Source organism: Acanthopagrus latus, chromosome 17 (assembly GCF_904848185.1).
Source record: "Acanthopagrus latus isolate v.2019 chromosome 17, fAcaLat1.1, whole genome shotgun sequence".
NCBI classification, from domain to species: Eukaryota; Metazoa; Chordata; class Actinopteri; order Spariformes; family Sparidae; genus Acanthopagrus; species Acanthopagrus latus.
The window spans coordinates 18,673,349-18,688,247 of NC_051055.1; the positions used below are offsets into that span (position 1 = coordinate 18,673,349).

At 40.4% G+C, this 14,899-nt stretch overlaps 1 protein-coding gene across 3 annotated transcripts; it reads left to right on the forward strand.

Annotated features, from left to right (window-relative positions):
* Nucleotides 1–9,145: 9,145 nt before the first annotated feature.
* LOC119005741 (homeodomain-interacting protein kinase 2-like) lies at nt 9,146–13,785 on the forward strand. Of its 3 annotated transcripts, none has more exons than XM_037073631.1 (12): nt 9,146–9,269; nt 9,651–9,833; nt 10,196–10,387; nt 10,477–10,658; nt 10,827–10,950; nt 11,195–11,302; nt 11,450–11,530; nt 11,631–12,358; nt 12,544–12,626; nt 12,713–13,090; nt 13,413–13,494; nt 13,580–13,785. In XM_037073631.1, exons 1-8 carry the CDS (start codon nt 9,261–9,263, stop codon nt 11,811–11,813), a joined length of 1,062 nt encoding a protein of 353 aa, XP_036929526.1. In that variant the 5' UTR covers nt 9,146–9,260; the 3' UTR covers nt 11,814–12,358; nt 12,544–12,626; nt 12,713–13,090; nt 13,413–13,494; nt 13,580–13,785. The 3 variants fall into 3 exon arrangements, with proteins under 3 accessions (XP_036929526.1, XP_036929524.1, XP_036929525.1); XM_037073629.1 differs by having other exon boundaries at nt 9,221–9,269; nt 9,615–9,833; XM_037073630.1 differs by lacking the exon at nt 12,544–12,626 and having other exon boundaries at nt 9,221–9,269; nt 9,615–9,833.
* The last annotated feature ends 1,114 nt before the right edge of the window (nt 13,786–14,899 follow it).

Genomic DNA, 14,899 nt, shown 5'->3' on the forward strand with positions numbered 1-14,899 from the left:
AAAAACAGGAGGAGGTGCTAGAGAGGCTTGAGAAGGAAAAAAAAGAGACAGAGGGAGACCTGGAGAAAAGGTGTTTGTGAAGGAGTTTATAAGGAAATGGTTTAATGGCCACAGGAAGGTGAAGATTGAAGGAGATTACAGCCTCTTTCCCTCTATACGTAGAGTATAGTCTGAAGACCAAGGAGAATATAAGTGTTCATATTAGGATTTACATCTTGGAAAAGAAAGAGAACAAGGCATGTGGTGTGGGTCAATCTACAGGATCAACAGTGTGAGTCTGGTGATATTCAGGGACTAGTTTACGACCTGCACGCTATAAATTGGCATTGTTTAGAACGAAGGTGTCAAACAACTCACTTGGCTGAATAGACTACATAAAGTGTTTATTTGACGAGATCCAGCGTATGAGAAGATCAGAGTGATTGTGAAGTTGTGGGAACGATAAGCTCACTGGATGTCCAGGCAAATCTGTCCTAGTGAGTCACCAAAACATGAGGAATAACAGGGGAAATTGGGAAATCTATCTGACCTTTATAGGCACTGCTGAAATAAGGGCAGACGAGTGGGGTGTTGCCATTGAAAGGTAAAAGTAACTATAGAATGTTTAAAGAAGGTCAGAGCATTGAGCAGTACATGGATAAGAACACAATTAGATTTGAATAATGATGAGGTGCACACGTACACAAAAACAGTGATTGATTGCTAAAGACTAAGCATTGCTTTTAACAATATTTGATAGTTTGATGGCCTTAAGCAAAAGTTTAGTTTGGAAATGTAAGAGATTTATATAAGCAAAATTTGTTATTGTCCAGTCAAAATCAACTTGTAGATTATGTTAAGACAACATCCATTTAGCCCTAAAGCTGTTGAGGTCGTTGCTTTTGTTGTTCAGTCTATTCAAGGTGCCATTGTTGAATCGCTGATCTCGCCATGTATCGTCTTGCCTGAAAATAAATCAAAGGGGGGTGGAGTTAATTGAAATATCCTAAGGTCATAAATGAAGCTGGTTAGCATCCAGTGGATGGTGTAATAATAATAAACATCAACGTTATTGCGTTAACAAATGCATATTCTAGCATTCCTGGTCATCCTGACTCGCAGTTCTGGGTTACTTTTATTATCAATGGTGAAGTTTATTTTTGGATACAGATGCCATAGGATTTTCATCTCCGATTTATCTCTGTTTGCTGTGGAACTGAGAGAGGAACATTAGTGGTCATTGTGTTATAATGCACATGTTCAGATGTGGACAAGGGTTGTGTATAGGTATTCCTGTACAGGGGCATGGTTAAAGTGAGACAAGGTCTCTACTTTGTTTTCTGGCAGAAAACAGTCCTAAAGTTTTGAAGGACAAAGTTGCAACTTATTTCACAAAATTTAAGGCGCTATTATACTCCGGAGGGTCGTGAATTGGGTTCCAATCACATCCAGACAATTTTGGATGTTCAAAAACTGTGAAAGAAAACAAACAATTGCCTTACTGAATTTAACAGGCTATTGTTGTCCATGGATTTATAATTTTGTGGAGATCTCCCAACCCATGTATGACTTTACACATGGGGGAAATATTTGACCAAGACTGACGTTGACTGACTTGTGAGGCAGATACAACCTCTACTGACTTAAATTTACTGACTTAGATCAAGCTTGATTAGGCCTCTCAAACCACCGATATTCTTTCGAAGTTTTTGAAAATTTGTCAAAGGGCGGTAACAGCTGCTTTTTCCAAAAAGTTATGGCCATAGCTGATATAATCATGTGTTATCTAACTGTTCGTGTTTTGCATGCTTCTCCCGGAGGAGAAAAATTACTCTTTTAACCAAAGCATGAGTGTGGAACTAACAAAGGTGTTACTAACAATTTCGTATGTTACTCTAAAATGATGTATTGTCCTTAATAAGACTAGCTTTGCTTCCTGCAGGTCCGGATGGAGAACCACATCCATATCTGAAAGTGGCCGATACTTCGCCAAACCAGCAAAGCATTATTTGATTTGATTTCATTAACCCTAGATTTTCTTTTCAGATGATTCTGCTGTGAAGCTTCTGATGAATGGATCTCCTCATGTCCCATAATAACATGTCTGATCAGGCAGCTGAAGTGTGGCGATAACTTGAGGTTTTTCTTTCTAGGAACAAGAAAGGATGTCGAAGTTAACACTAAATTTTGAATATCAATAATGTCTACCTGTCTGTGTAGTGGTACACAGATATGAAGTGCATACAGGTTTTGCTGACCCAGTGCATCTCCAAAGGTAGCTGCTTTTACATCTATTTCTCCAGGGGCAAGAAGTTGGAAGTACTGGAGCACCAGGGGAAGATGTCGGGAATGTCCTCACAGGCAATGAATACCAAAGAAGATCCAGTGACACCAATTCATAACATGATTCAGAGGAAACAGGATAGACTATTTCAGGGGGTTTAAGAAGAAAAAAACAATTGAATAAAAATGTTGATGTATGTTAATTAGTTTGTGGATAAAATAACAGATGAGTTGTTGATGACAAGAACCAAGAAAAGCAGTAACATTGTCTACAGCAGAAGTGTCCAAACTTTGAATGTAGTGGGAGACTACCTTCCCTATCCGTCCAATTATTCCACTATCAGACCCTGTGACTCAGCTCAAAAGTTAAAGTCCAAATCTGAGGAGAAACGGCTCTGAGTCTAAGTCCAAACCAGAGGCAAGACAGCTCAGAGACTAAGTCCAAATTAGAGACAAGACAGCTCAGAGACTAAGTCCAAATTAGAGACAAGACAGCTCAGAGACTAAGTCCAAATCAGAGGCGAGGCAGCAAGTCTTCAGTCCAAGAGAAGAAGTTATAAATCCATGAGGTACCCCGGGGCAACTGAGAAATCTCCCCGGATCACCCACTTTTATACCTGGGGTCAAGGTCACCAACGCCCACTTGGACCACCCCCCTTCGTCATTCTCATTTTTGTCTGTCTTCCTTAAAGCCTACAAAATGTCTCACCCAGGCCCCTATCTGTGGTCTTGGGTGAGCTGTGGCTGCACCTGCTGCTCCCCTACTCCAGCCTTTTTATTATAAAAGGAGCATCAAACCTTGGTCTTACATCAGGCTCAAATTCCCTGTTAACACAGAACTGCAAGGTGTATTCTCAAATCAATTTATATGCATGATCATGACCCTGTTTATACCACTACATATTTTACAGTACAGTAAATTCAGTTAAAGCAAAAATAAAACAAACAATACATCACTGTAAACAGAAAAACACAATTGTGCGCAAGTGGGATTATGGATCATACTGTCCGTTGGGGTCTGGCCACTGGATCTTATCAACATCACAAGCAATGTCTTCTCTCACTAAGCATCAGGGAAAATATCCCCCATGCCTGGACTGACCTAACCGCAATGTCTCTGCAGGCCTGTTCCACTGCCTGCAGAAGAGGCATATGGGCATGTGGTAGCGGTCATATACACACCTTCTCCAAGCAGAAAAAAAAGTTACTCTATAGGATTTAGAAATGGGGAGTAAGGGGGCAAGTGCACATCTTCAAATTGATCATAGTTGGTGAACCAGTTCTGGACTAGAGCAGCGCGATGGAAACTAAAACTATCCCGGACTACAACAAACTTAGGCTGCTCTGGTCTATCCAGTACAGCAAAGTTCTCAAAATGGCTTAACTGAGGCCTTTTTGTAGCTGGCTGATAGGTGTTCAGTTTTGTAAATAAGTATTTTCAGGTGTGTGTCTAAGTATTTTCAATTATCCAACGGGTGTTGTATTTTGAATAAATGTGTTTTCCCAGTGGTATCCTGAGATTTCATTTTTTGAACTAAGTGTATTTTGTATGAAATAGTGTGTAGTGTGCAGGAGCAAGTGTGTTGCAGAAAGGAGCAAGTGTGTTACAGAACTGCAACTTAAGCGCAAAGCAGCGATTTTGTTTAAGGTATGGTCACACTTTGTTTAAGGTATAGTAACAACAGCTTCAAGTTATGTTACTTTGGTTTAAGCATGTGTCTATAGTGTTCAAGCAATGGATAAAAACTGTAATCTAATCTTATTCTTGTGTTCATGGGTTTGAAAAAAATAAAATAAAATTGATCTGCTAAGCATTACAACATATTATTGACTAACCACCCTCTTCTGTTTACTGTGTCTACAGATATGAAGAATACATTCATAAAAACTTCTTGTGACTTGTTTGACCTTAGCCATGACTCGACTTGACTTGCTTGATTTAGATCACAGTAACTTGGGACTTGCTTGAAACTTTCACGTATGTGACTTACTCCAACATCTGGATATCAGCAAATCCAAGAACGATGTAGCAGGACAGTCCAAGTTGAACATATTCCCAACCACTCGGACGGGGGACACGAGCTGTCTTTGGCAACTTATATGAGGAAAAAAATACCAAAGATACACACGGAGATGCTTCTGTATGGATGCTGTTATAAAGTGTAGTGACTGAGATCCTGACCCACCAAACATCCTGAAAAGTGACAAAGTTACGTTTTTTAAATTACATAATTACATTATCGCCATCAGTAAACTGGACGCTGTCTGACTCACTCATGGGGATGGAGGCCATTTTCCAGGGGAAGGTTCACTTCGGTCTCGGTCTGGAGGGCTGACTGTCGCAGTGATTTATTTTCATCACAGACACTCCGTGAGTTAAACTCTTTTGCCGGTGACAGACGCTGATTTTCAGGCAGAAATGTGACGAAGTGTCGGTAGGACGGTCGAGAGGACAAACAGGAGGACAGACACTTCTCCATGTACAGCTGTGGTATTTTTTTTCCTCATAAAAGTTGCCAAAGACGGTTACAGTTATTACATTACTTTTGTTTGATCCGGTAATGTTGCTTTTTGGGTCATCTTGTAGTATAAAATAATCATAACAATTAGATCATGGTCAGTATAAAGTAACCACAGTTAGTAAATAGTGACTAATGGTAACTGTTATAATGATAAAAGTAAGAAATGAAAGGTAACAAGTATGAAAGAGTGTGAATGATTGGTTGAAGCCATGTTGTCCGAACGGACACACCCACTTTTCTGCATTTAAAGGAGGATGTTCAGGGCTTTGAGCCTCGGGTCAGTTTGGTTTTTCATGGATTTTGTCTGTGTCTGATCCCGCTCTTTTTTGCCGGCAAATAAAGTTCTGTTGCACTCAGCCTTGAAGACTCCTGGTGACTTTTTGATCTTTGACATTTTTTGGACCAACGAAGAAAAGAGAAGTCGTTTATACAACAATCTCTCCTTATTAAATGCATAGTTTTATATAAAACAGCATCACATTTTTTCGCCGGCTTATACATGTCCCAATTACATTTCTTTTCATGGGGCTCGAAATCTCTGGCAGCACCCCTGTGTGCACGACATTTTGCTGTTTTTAACAATTATCAATACCAGCTACTCTCTCTGTTATGCATGAGCTCAGTTCCTTCTCAGTCTACAAAACTAACTTTGGCAAATCGGAGGGCATGCCACTAGGTAATCTAAGTGGGTTAACTTTACTTACCAGCTGCCTGGTCAGATGGTCCCCAATAAAAGTTTCACCACACCTGACAAAGCTATGGAAGCTTAACTTTTCTCCGATAGCAACTAAAATAAAGAAGGATTTAGAAAGATGGCATGATCTCCCCTTATCCTACACAGGGCGCATTAGTTTAACTAAAATGAATGTCTTCCCCCGACTCTTATATCCCTTACAAATGCTACCTTTATGGATCTCCAAGAAGGTTGCTCTCGATATAGAAAGAGCATTCTCTAGATTTATATGGCATGGCAAGAGACCTAGACAGAAAACGAGAACACTACAGCTGCCCTCTGACAGGGGCCCTGCCAAACCTAATGTTTTACAACTGGGCATGCCATGCCCTATTTTACTGCTTGTACCATTGCGTACTATCATGAAAGGTTAAAGTTGATGTTACTGTTTAAACGGCTACACTAATCCGTACTGTGTCTGTACACAGCACAATATGGTGAAAAGCTTCTGTGTGTAAGAGAGGGAGAGGAGGTGGTCAGATGGGAGGGATTTCACGCACACACACAATACGTTCATACATTGTTGAAAGAGGGCAACTGAAGCACTATCTAACGCTCAGCAATGTGCAGTGAGGGGATTTACATGACATTTACAGGTAGTTTTCTCCATATCATTCATGTAAATTCCAAACCAATCAGCAGGGAACCGCAGGGAATCGAACCCCATCCCAGCACACACCAGGAGTAGCCAATACCAGTGCCTTTTGCTTTTTGGCCAAATATGATAGATTAACAACAGCATATGGCAGCATCACATAATATGTTAAAATAACGTCTATAATTTGTTTTCTCATGAATTGAAACTATGCAAAGCATGTTGTTTGAAGCAATTGTTTAATAGGCCAGTTATTGCTTATTATTTGTACTCATAAATGCTGTTGTAATGTTGGAAAAAGAAACCTGATTTTGGTAGAGCAGTGAAGTTAGAATTTTACATTCTACAAACAGAGTATCTGCAGGTTGCAAGTCAAATTTAAGACTTAAGACCTTTTTAAGACCATTTTGAACGCTAACTTATGCAAAGTATATGAAAGTAAGGAAAAATGCAGTCCCTGAAATACTTTAAATATAACCAAATGTATTGCCATTCGCAACTCAATGAAAAATGGAGTGAGTGAGTAGTTTTTCAGTTTGTTTTTTTTCTATTTAGTTTTAATAAGTTTAACAAGTGATTAAGAGTTTTAGTTTAGATTTTATCTAGAAATTTAATTAAATTAACTATAATAACCCTGGTGCGTGCACACACACATTCAAAATCCAAAGCACCTCCGCTTTCAAAGTTGGAGATGAGCCAAAGATCAAATCAAATCAGTTTTTTTCACATAGACCAAAATCACAATCACATTGCCATGAAAAACTTGCCATGTTGATGGGGAAAAAAAAAAAGATGGAAGAAACCTCAGGAAGAGCTGGTGCAACACATCACAGTCTAAAAGTTACATTAACAGAAAGTCTGATACAAATTATATGTAAAGTGAGTGGATCCAGGAGACGACTGCACAGGATGAGGCATCACCAAGTGACGACCTCCTGTCCACTGTGGTGACCTATAAGAGGACAGACCACACAAGATAATTAGTAATAGACAGAGAGAGGCATCAAGATTTACAGAAATATTGATATGAGGAGATCTTATATGTACTGGGAGCCAGTACATACAAGATGGTTTCAATGTCGCTTGACTTGCAGTCTCTTCCACAGTTCGGTAACTGAAGTGGGTTTCTTAGCCATTACTTTGTCGCCAAGGACTTTCCAGAGATTCTCTATGGGGTTTAGATCTGGACTCTGGGCTGGCCATTTTAATGTTTCAATATTCTTAGCTTCAAGGAACTGCTTAACCCATTTTGCAGTGTGACAGGGCGCACTGTCTTGCATGAAAATTGCGGGCTGATTGGGAGACAATTGCAATGAAGGAATTGCATGTTGCCGAAGGAGGTTCACATAAACATTTGCATTCACCCTGCCATGTAGCTGTACAAGAGGCCCAACTCCTGCTGCAGAAAACATCCCCCAAACCATGACACTTCCTCCTCCAAAGTTGACTGACTTCTTTACACACTTTGGGTTCAGTCTTTCCCCAGTTCGACGCCGAACATAATGTTTCCCATCAGACCAAAATAAATTGAACTTACTCTCATCACTGAAGTGCACTCTGGACCAGCTCTCCTCTGTCCACACAACATGCTCCTCAGCAAAGGCAAATCTAGCCTTTTTATTCTTTCTGCTGATGAGGGGTTTGGTCACTGCTGAGTGGGTTTTCAGTCCAAAGTATCTTAAACGGCGAGACACTGTGTGCCGAGACACATCCTTGCCCTGTTCAACTGGCGAGCAGTTTCAGCTGCAGTGTTGAACCAATTCCCCATTGAGAGTCTTCGCATAATCCTGTCCTCTTGTGCACTTGTTTTGCGTGGACAACCAGCCTTTTTGGTGGACTTAAATGAATCTGTGTTCTTGTAAAGTTTCAATATTCTTGAAATCACAGACTTGGAACGCCCAAACTCTCTTGCAAGGGCTGAGATGGTCATCCCTGCTGTCGCAGGGTTTCAGTCACCTTAGAGCGGCCTCCCATCTTGCAAAGTCACTTGGAGAGCTAGGTATCTGAAAGTGTTCTCTAATTTTGATCAGACCCCTTCTGAAAATTCCTAAATAAGGTTTTTATAATATGCTTGAGAATATACTTACATTCTGAAACATGCTCAGAAATCTGCACTTATATTCATGTTAGCATAACTTCAAATATGTACAAAGAGTGACTTTAAAATTTAGCAAATTATAGGTTGTTCTCTCATTTTGATCTCCACTGTATATTTCTGATATTACTGGCTGGATATATATTGGCTGTCTGTCTCTCTGTCTGCCTGCTCGTCTGTTGTCAGTGGACTCGGTCAATCTGATTGGTCAGATGGCTGCTGAGCCACAGGTAGACGCTGCTCAGGTGAACGGAGCTGAGATGAAAGTCAGTCATCTCAGTCAGTTTGTATTCACTCAATCAGTCCATCCAGTATGTGTTTGTTTCAAATCCTCCTCACTGCAGCTCTGCATCAATATTTGGGGAATTATTAGGTCGACTTTAAAAAAGTGAAATCAACAATTAATAAGCGGTTCAGATAACGTGCCAAATCGTTCGTTCAGTTATACCACAATCTGGTCAGTTTACATTAGCGACAAAAGCAAATTAGACAGAGAAAACTCGACATACACATACATGATGCACCTGAGTTCCAGGTTAGCTTACCTTCCATTCGCTGACCAGTTGAGGGTGATGGTCGTGTAAACTGGATGTTCTGCCGCCACTCGCACCAACTTTCTTCTCGCAGCTCCTGCAGACAGGGCTGCCATCCTCGACCAGCTGTCCCTGAGTATTCTTAAAATAACCAGAATACACCCAGACTGCAGATTTGGTTTTTTTGAAGGCGGAAAAATGCCGTGAGGACCGCCATGTCTACTTCACTACATAACAAGCGCACGTTGCATGCTGCGCATGCGCCGCGAGTTTTCTACACCATGGTTACCGACCGCGGTGTGTGTGTGTGTGTGTGTGTGTGTGTGTGTGTGTGTGTGTGTGTGTGTGTGTGTGTGTGTGTGTGTGTGTGTGTGTGTGTGTGTGTGTGTGTGTGTGTGTGTGTGTTCCAGAATGCGTGGGGATCAAAGCAAAAAAAGTACAAACTGAACTGAACTGTCTAACATCAAGTCACAAATATCTCGCTGTCTTAGAGGTCACACAGAGAAACTGTATTGTCTTCATGATACAGGTGAGTATTTCCATCTTAACTGTTTCAGCACTCACAAAGTTGAGATGAATTGATAATATTAAGGACAGTTTAGTTATTTGCATGCAATGAGATTTTTCAAATATTTCATTTATAAACTTTTAAAACATATTATAAGCAATTAATTGGGGAAGATGTTAGTGGCTCATAAATGTAAAGCTGTGGCTTTTATGCATCTTCTCCTGTGTGAATTGGGCTAGTAAAATGTGGAATATGAATTAAATACATGATTGTGAACACCTAAAGTAGTGGTTTAAAATAAATCTATGCTAAATGTAGCACAATGTCTGAAACATTGTTATGGGCCTTCAAAGTAACTTTTCCTAGTGCTTCTTTTCACCCTTTTTGTTCCTGCCGTCTAAGAGAGAAATGGCATGCTCTAGATACAACGCTGCTTGCGCCCCTGAACTTCCAAGTGGGTTTAAGTTCCTGGCACTTCTTGGAGAGGGCTGCTTTGGAAAGGTGGTGAAATGCTGGCACACCGGGAGCGGTCAGACTGTGGCTGTAAAGATTCCAAAATGCGCTGAGGAATCTACCAGGAACGAAGTATGAAAATTTGTTGATTCTAATGTTCACAGTTGTAAAGTATTGTATTGTATCGTATTGTATTGTATTGTATTGTATTGTATTGTATTGTATTGTATTATATTGTATTGTATTGTATAGTCAAATGTGCAGTAACTGCCTGGTGCGAAAAAGCAATTCACTTTATTTAGTGTAATTAAATGACCTTAATGTAAAGATATAGTCATTATTTGTACACTATGTTTGGAGCACCACAATATGAAGCTCTGCCTTTCAGCACTCTTCAAGATGTCCAGCTTCAACAGTTTTCCCTGACTCCACCCATGTTAACACATAAACTAACTGCAAACGACTAATCATGTCAAACTTTCCTGTGTCTCCAGATTTCCATACTGAGAACGATCAAGAGCCTCAACCTTGACAAACACAACATTGTCAAGTACATTGATTGTTTTCTGACCAGCGCCGGCGAGGCGTTTGTGTTCGAGTCACTCGATATAAGCCTTCATGACTACTGGAAGAAGAGAGATTGTGCCCCTATGCTTCTGAGTGACATCAGAACCATCATCCAACAGGTATGAATACAGCACCATCAGATGGAAAGCAAAGCACTGAATACTCAGTTTTTGGCTTTTGTAGATTCTTACCAACCTTGTACTTTCAGATGGCCACAGCATTTAAGGCACTGAAGGAGATCGAGCTGATCCACACTGACGTCAAACTGGATAACATTATGATGGTGAATCACAGACGACGGCCGTTTGAAGTCAAGCTGATAGACTTTGGTCTGGCCATTTCCAGATCAGATGCCAGGCAGGGATTGACTGTCCAACCACGAATTTTAAGGTAAGGTAGACTATTTTTATTGTTATGCTAGAGTGATTTAGTAGTGTACTGTTTTTACCATGAAGAAGCAGCTGTGTGTCTCCTCTCTGTGACATGTTCTTTGCATGTGTTCACTTTCAAAAATTATAACAGTGTTAACACCCTGTAATGTTTCCCTTCCACATTCAGGTCTCCAGAAGTTCTTTTGGGTGCTGAGTTTTCTGAGGCCATTGATATGTGGACCCTGGGCTGTGCCATGTTTCAGATGATCAGCGGCTGTCTACTGTTCTTAGGACAATCTTCATATGAAATAGTAAGTCATCTACATGTTTAGTTTCACTTAAAGACAATGAAAAAATGAAAAACACTCTTGTCACAAAAAGATCAGAAGCTCTTCAGGATGAACTGCCCTGTTCGGCCTCCGATCTGCTTACCCTTTTATTCTTACCCAACCTAACAGGCCATTAAGATGCGGGCGGGTCGTTACTTTGCCCTCCTCAGAAAAATATTTTCCTTCCTCTTACATATTTTGATTTGATTCTCTGTTTAATCTCCAGATGCTGAGCATTGTTGAACTCCTGGGACAGCCAGCTGACGATGATCTTGACAATGGTCAATATACACGGAATTTCTTCAACAGAAATGGTGAAGTGTGGAGGATCAAGGTAGCACAATGAACCCTCTCTGACCTTTACAGAATTGATTTAATCTTTTATTAGTATATTTTCTTGATGACATAACATGTTAATATTTCACAATATTCAGATTGATTTTGAGGAACATTAATACAAACACTTTAATCCTTCTTTTAGACTCCCTCCGAGTATTTTGGAGATTGCCGGACAAGACCCAGAAAAAGCCACCAATTCAAGTCTCTGGATGAAATGAAAAAAGTAAGCGTGAAGTTCATTGTCACTATGGTCGATTGACTTTTTTTATGTTCATGAGGATGAGTTGACTGATGGTGAATTTGACCAATGTTTCCTTAACTAGATGCGTCTGGAGAAAGATAACAAGAATGAGATCGAAGAGCGAGAGCAGTGTATTGAGCTCCTGAAGGCCATGCTAAGAGTCGATGCAAAGGAGAGGATCACTCCCCGTGGAGTCCTCGCTCATCCATTCATCACGAACGGGTCTTTGGCATCAGCGTCCATGACAAAGAGAAGCAAGGCATAAACCAGCAAGGGAAGACCAAAGACAGCAGTAATTAGGGATGTGTAGGGTTTCATTCTGGGCTTCTCGGGAGGTTTTAAATCAAAATTGTCTCTGTCTGCATAGTCTCCCATGTTTGGTTTTCTCCAGGTGCTCTGGTTTTCCAACAAACATGAAACATGTTTTGAAAAAAAATATTCATTCTGAGAGAACTCTGATTGCAGACAATGACACATGACAATATAAGCTTGAAAAAAGCCCCCATATTGCCTGAATGCCCTAAAACAGAAATACAGCACATTCCCTGCTGTTGAGGCTGAAATGGAGGTGAGTTGTCTTCAGGTGTGATCCTGACTCGACCTGCGACTGCCAAGAACACAGCGCTGCTGGAAAACCAGGAGAGTGCAGTTAGTGAGCCTCCTACCGCTCCTCTGAAGGATGAAGACAGCAGTATCATCCAACCAGACGGCTGCACTCCATCTCCTGAAATCCTCCCATCAGGCCTGATCCAGACTCCACCTGCGAGAGCCGAGAACACAACACTGCACAGATCAGGAGATTCAAGTTAGGTAAGATGATAAAAAATGCAAAACACAATCTGTTGCTTTTATCTTTCACTCACTTCCAAATCCAATCCACACGATGGCTAGATTAAGATCTCGATCGCGGGAGGTAGTTAACAATTGTAAAGATTTGGTCCTAAAAAGCTGCCAGAATCAACAAAACTGAAAAGTGCCTTCTTTTGTGCTTTTAGTTTTCAGTCTGGCCAAGACATCAGAGTCCTCAGTTAGCGACGCTGGCGATAACACAAACATATCTGAGGATTCAACCACATGCGTTAAGTAACAGTCAACTCTCCTTGTGTCTCAGTTGTTGTGCATTTTGATGTAAGGCTCAGATATTTTATGTCCTTTGATTTTTAGAAGACACCGGGACAAAGAAGAAGAAGAAGAATTGCTTCCAACGCGTTCTCTCTTGGTTGAGGAAGAGGTTCAGCTGCCGTGTTTCCCCCATTGTTTAGGGATGTGTAATGTTCTGTGTAGGGTTTCTTTATTGGCTTCTGGGGGGGTTTTCAATCAAAACTGTCACAGTCTGCATAGTCTCCCATGTTTGGTTTTCTCCAGGTGCTCTGGTTTTTCCAACAAACATGAAATGTGTTTTGAAAAAAAATATTCGTTCTGGGAGAACTCTGATTGCAGACAATGACACATGTCAGTATTTGCTTGAAAAAGCCCCCATATTGCCTGAATGCCCTAAAACAGAAATACAGCACATTCCCTGCAATTGAGGCTGAAATGTAGGTGAGTTGTCTTCAGGTGTGATTCTGGTTCGGCCTGCGACTGCCGAGAACACAACGTTGCTGGAAGATCAGGAGATTCAAGTTTGCTAAGATGATTAAAAAAACCAAAACACAATCTGTTGTTTTTATCTTTCACTCACTTCCAAATCCAATCCACACGATGGCTAGATTAAGATCTTGATCGCAGGAGGTAGTTAACAATTGTAAAGATTTGGTCGTAAAAAGCTGCCAGAATCAACAAAACTGAAAAGTGCCTTGTGGCAGCTTTAAGATGCGATGATATTTTCACGAATAACCTTTTCTTTTGTGTTTTTTGTTTTCAGTCTGTGCTGGACAAGACATCAGAGTCCTCAGTGAGCGACGCTGGCGATAACACAAACATATCTGAGGATTCAACCACATGTGGTAAGTAACAGTCAACTCTCCTTGTGTCTCAGTTGTTGTGCATTTTGATGTAAGGCTCAGATATTTTATGTCCTTTGATTTTTAGAAGACACCAGGAGGAAGAAGAAGAAGAAGAAGTCCTCTGTTGCATCTCCTCATATCTATATTTCTGTAAATCTTGATGCCTCTCTCTGTCTATTACTAATCATCTTGTGTGGCCTGTCCTCTTCTAGGTCACCACGGTGGACAGGAGGTCGCCACTTGGTGATGCCTCGTCCTGTGCAGTCGTCTCCACTCTTTACACATAATTTGTATCAGACATTCTGTTAATGTAACTTTTAAACTGTGATTTGTTGCACTTTTCTGTACACGCGCCATCTATTGCACGTCTGTCCATCCTGGAAGAGGGATCCCTCCTCTGTGGCTCTTCCTGAGGTTTCTTCCATCATTTTTCTTACCCTGTTAAAAGGGTCTTTTTTCCATCAGCATGGCAAGTTTTTCCTCACTCGAGTCGAGGGTCTAAGGACAGAGGATGTCGTTCACTGTACAGATTGTAAAGCCCATTGAGGCGATGTGATTGTGATTTTGGTCTATGTGAATAAAATTGATTTGATTTGATCTTTGGCTCATCTCCAACTTTGAAAGCGGGGGTGCTTTGGATTTTGAGTGTGTGTGTGTGTGTGTGTGTGTGTGTGTGTGTGTGTGTGTGTGTGTGTGTGTGTGTGTGTGTGTTTGCATGCACCAGGGTTATTATAGTTAATTTAATTTAATTAAATTCCTAGATAAAAACTAAACCTCTTAATCACTTGTTAAACTTATTAAAACTAAATTGAAATCAAAAACAAACTGAAAAACTAAATTAAAATTAAAGACTGATTAAATTTGAAAACTATAATAACCCCAACACACTCACTCACTCCATTTTTCATTGTTTGATTTGCAAATGGCAATACATTTGGTTATATTTAAAGTATTTCAGGGACTGCATTTTTCCTTACTTTCATATACTTTGTGTAAGTTATCGTTCAGTTCAAAATGGTCTTAAAAAGGTCTTAAAAAGTCTTAAATTTGACTTGCAACCTGCAGATACCCTGTTTGTAGAATGTAAAATTCTAACTTCACTGCTCTGCCAAAATCAGGTTTCTTTTTCCAACATTACAACAGCATTCATGAGTACAAATAATAAGCAATAACTGGCCTATTAAACAATTGCTTCAAACAACATGATTTGCATAGTTTTTATCAATTCATGAGAAAACAAATTATAGATGTCATTTTAACATATTATGTGATGCTGCCATATGCTGTTGTTAATGTGGGTTTTGCTTTATCATATTTGGCCAAAAAGCAAAAGGCACTGGTATTGGCTACTCCTGGTGTGTGCTGGGATGGGGTTCGATTCCCTGCGATGCCCTGCTGGTTGGTT

Excerpts from the sequence above, each read along its gene's own strand:
- LOC119005741 (XM_037073629.1), top strand. Across the intron at positions 9,834-10,195 it reads AGGAATCTACCAGGAACGAA|ATTTCCATACTGAGAACGAT; the intron begins GTATGAAAATTT and ends CTGTGTCTCCAG. Across the intron at positions 10,388-10,476 it reads TCAGAACCATCATCCAACAG|ATGGCCACAGCATTTAAGGC; the intron begins GTATGAATACAG and ends TTGTACTTTCAG.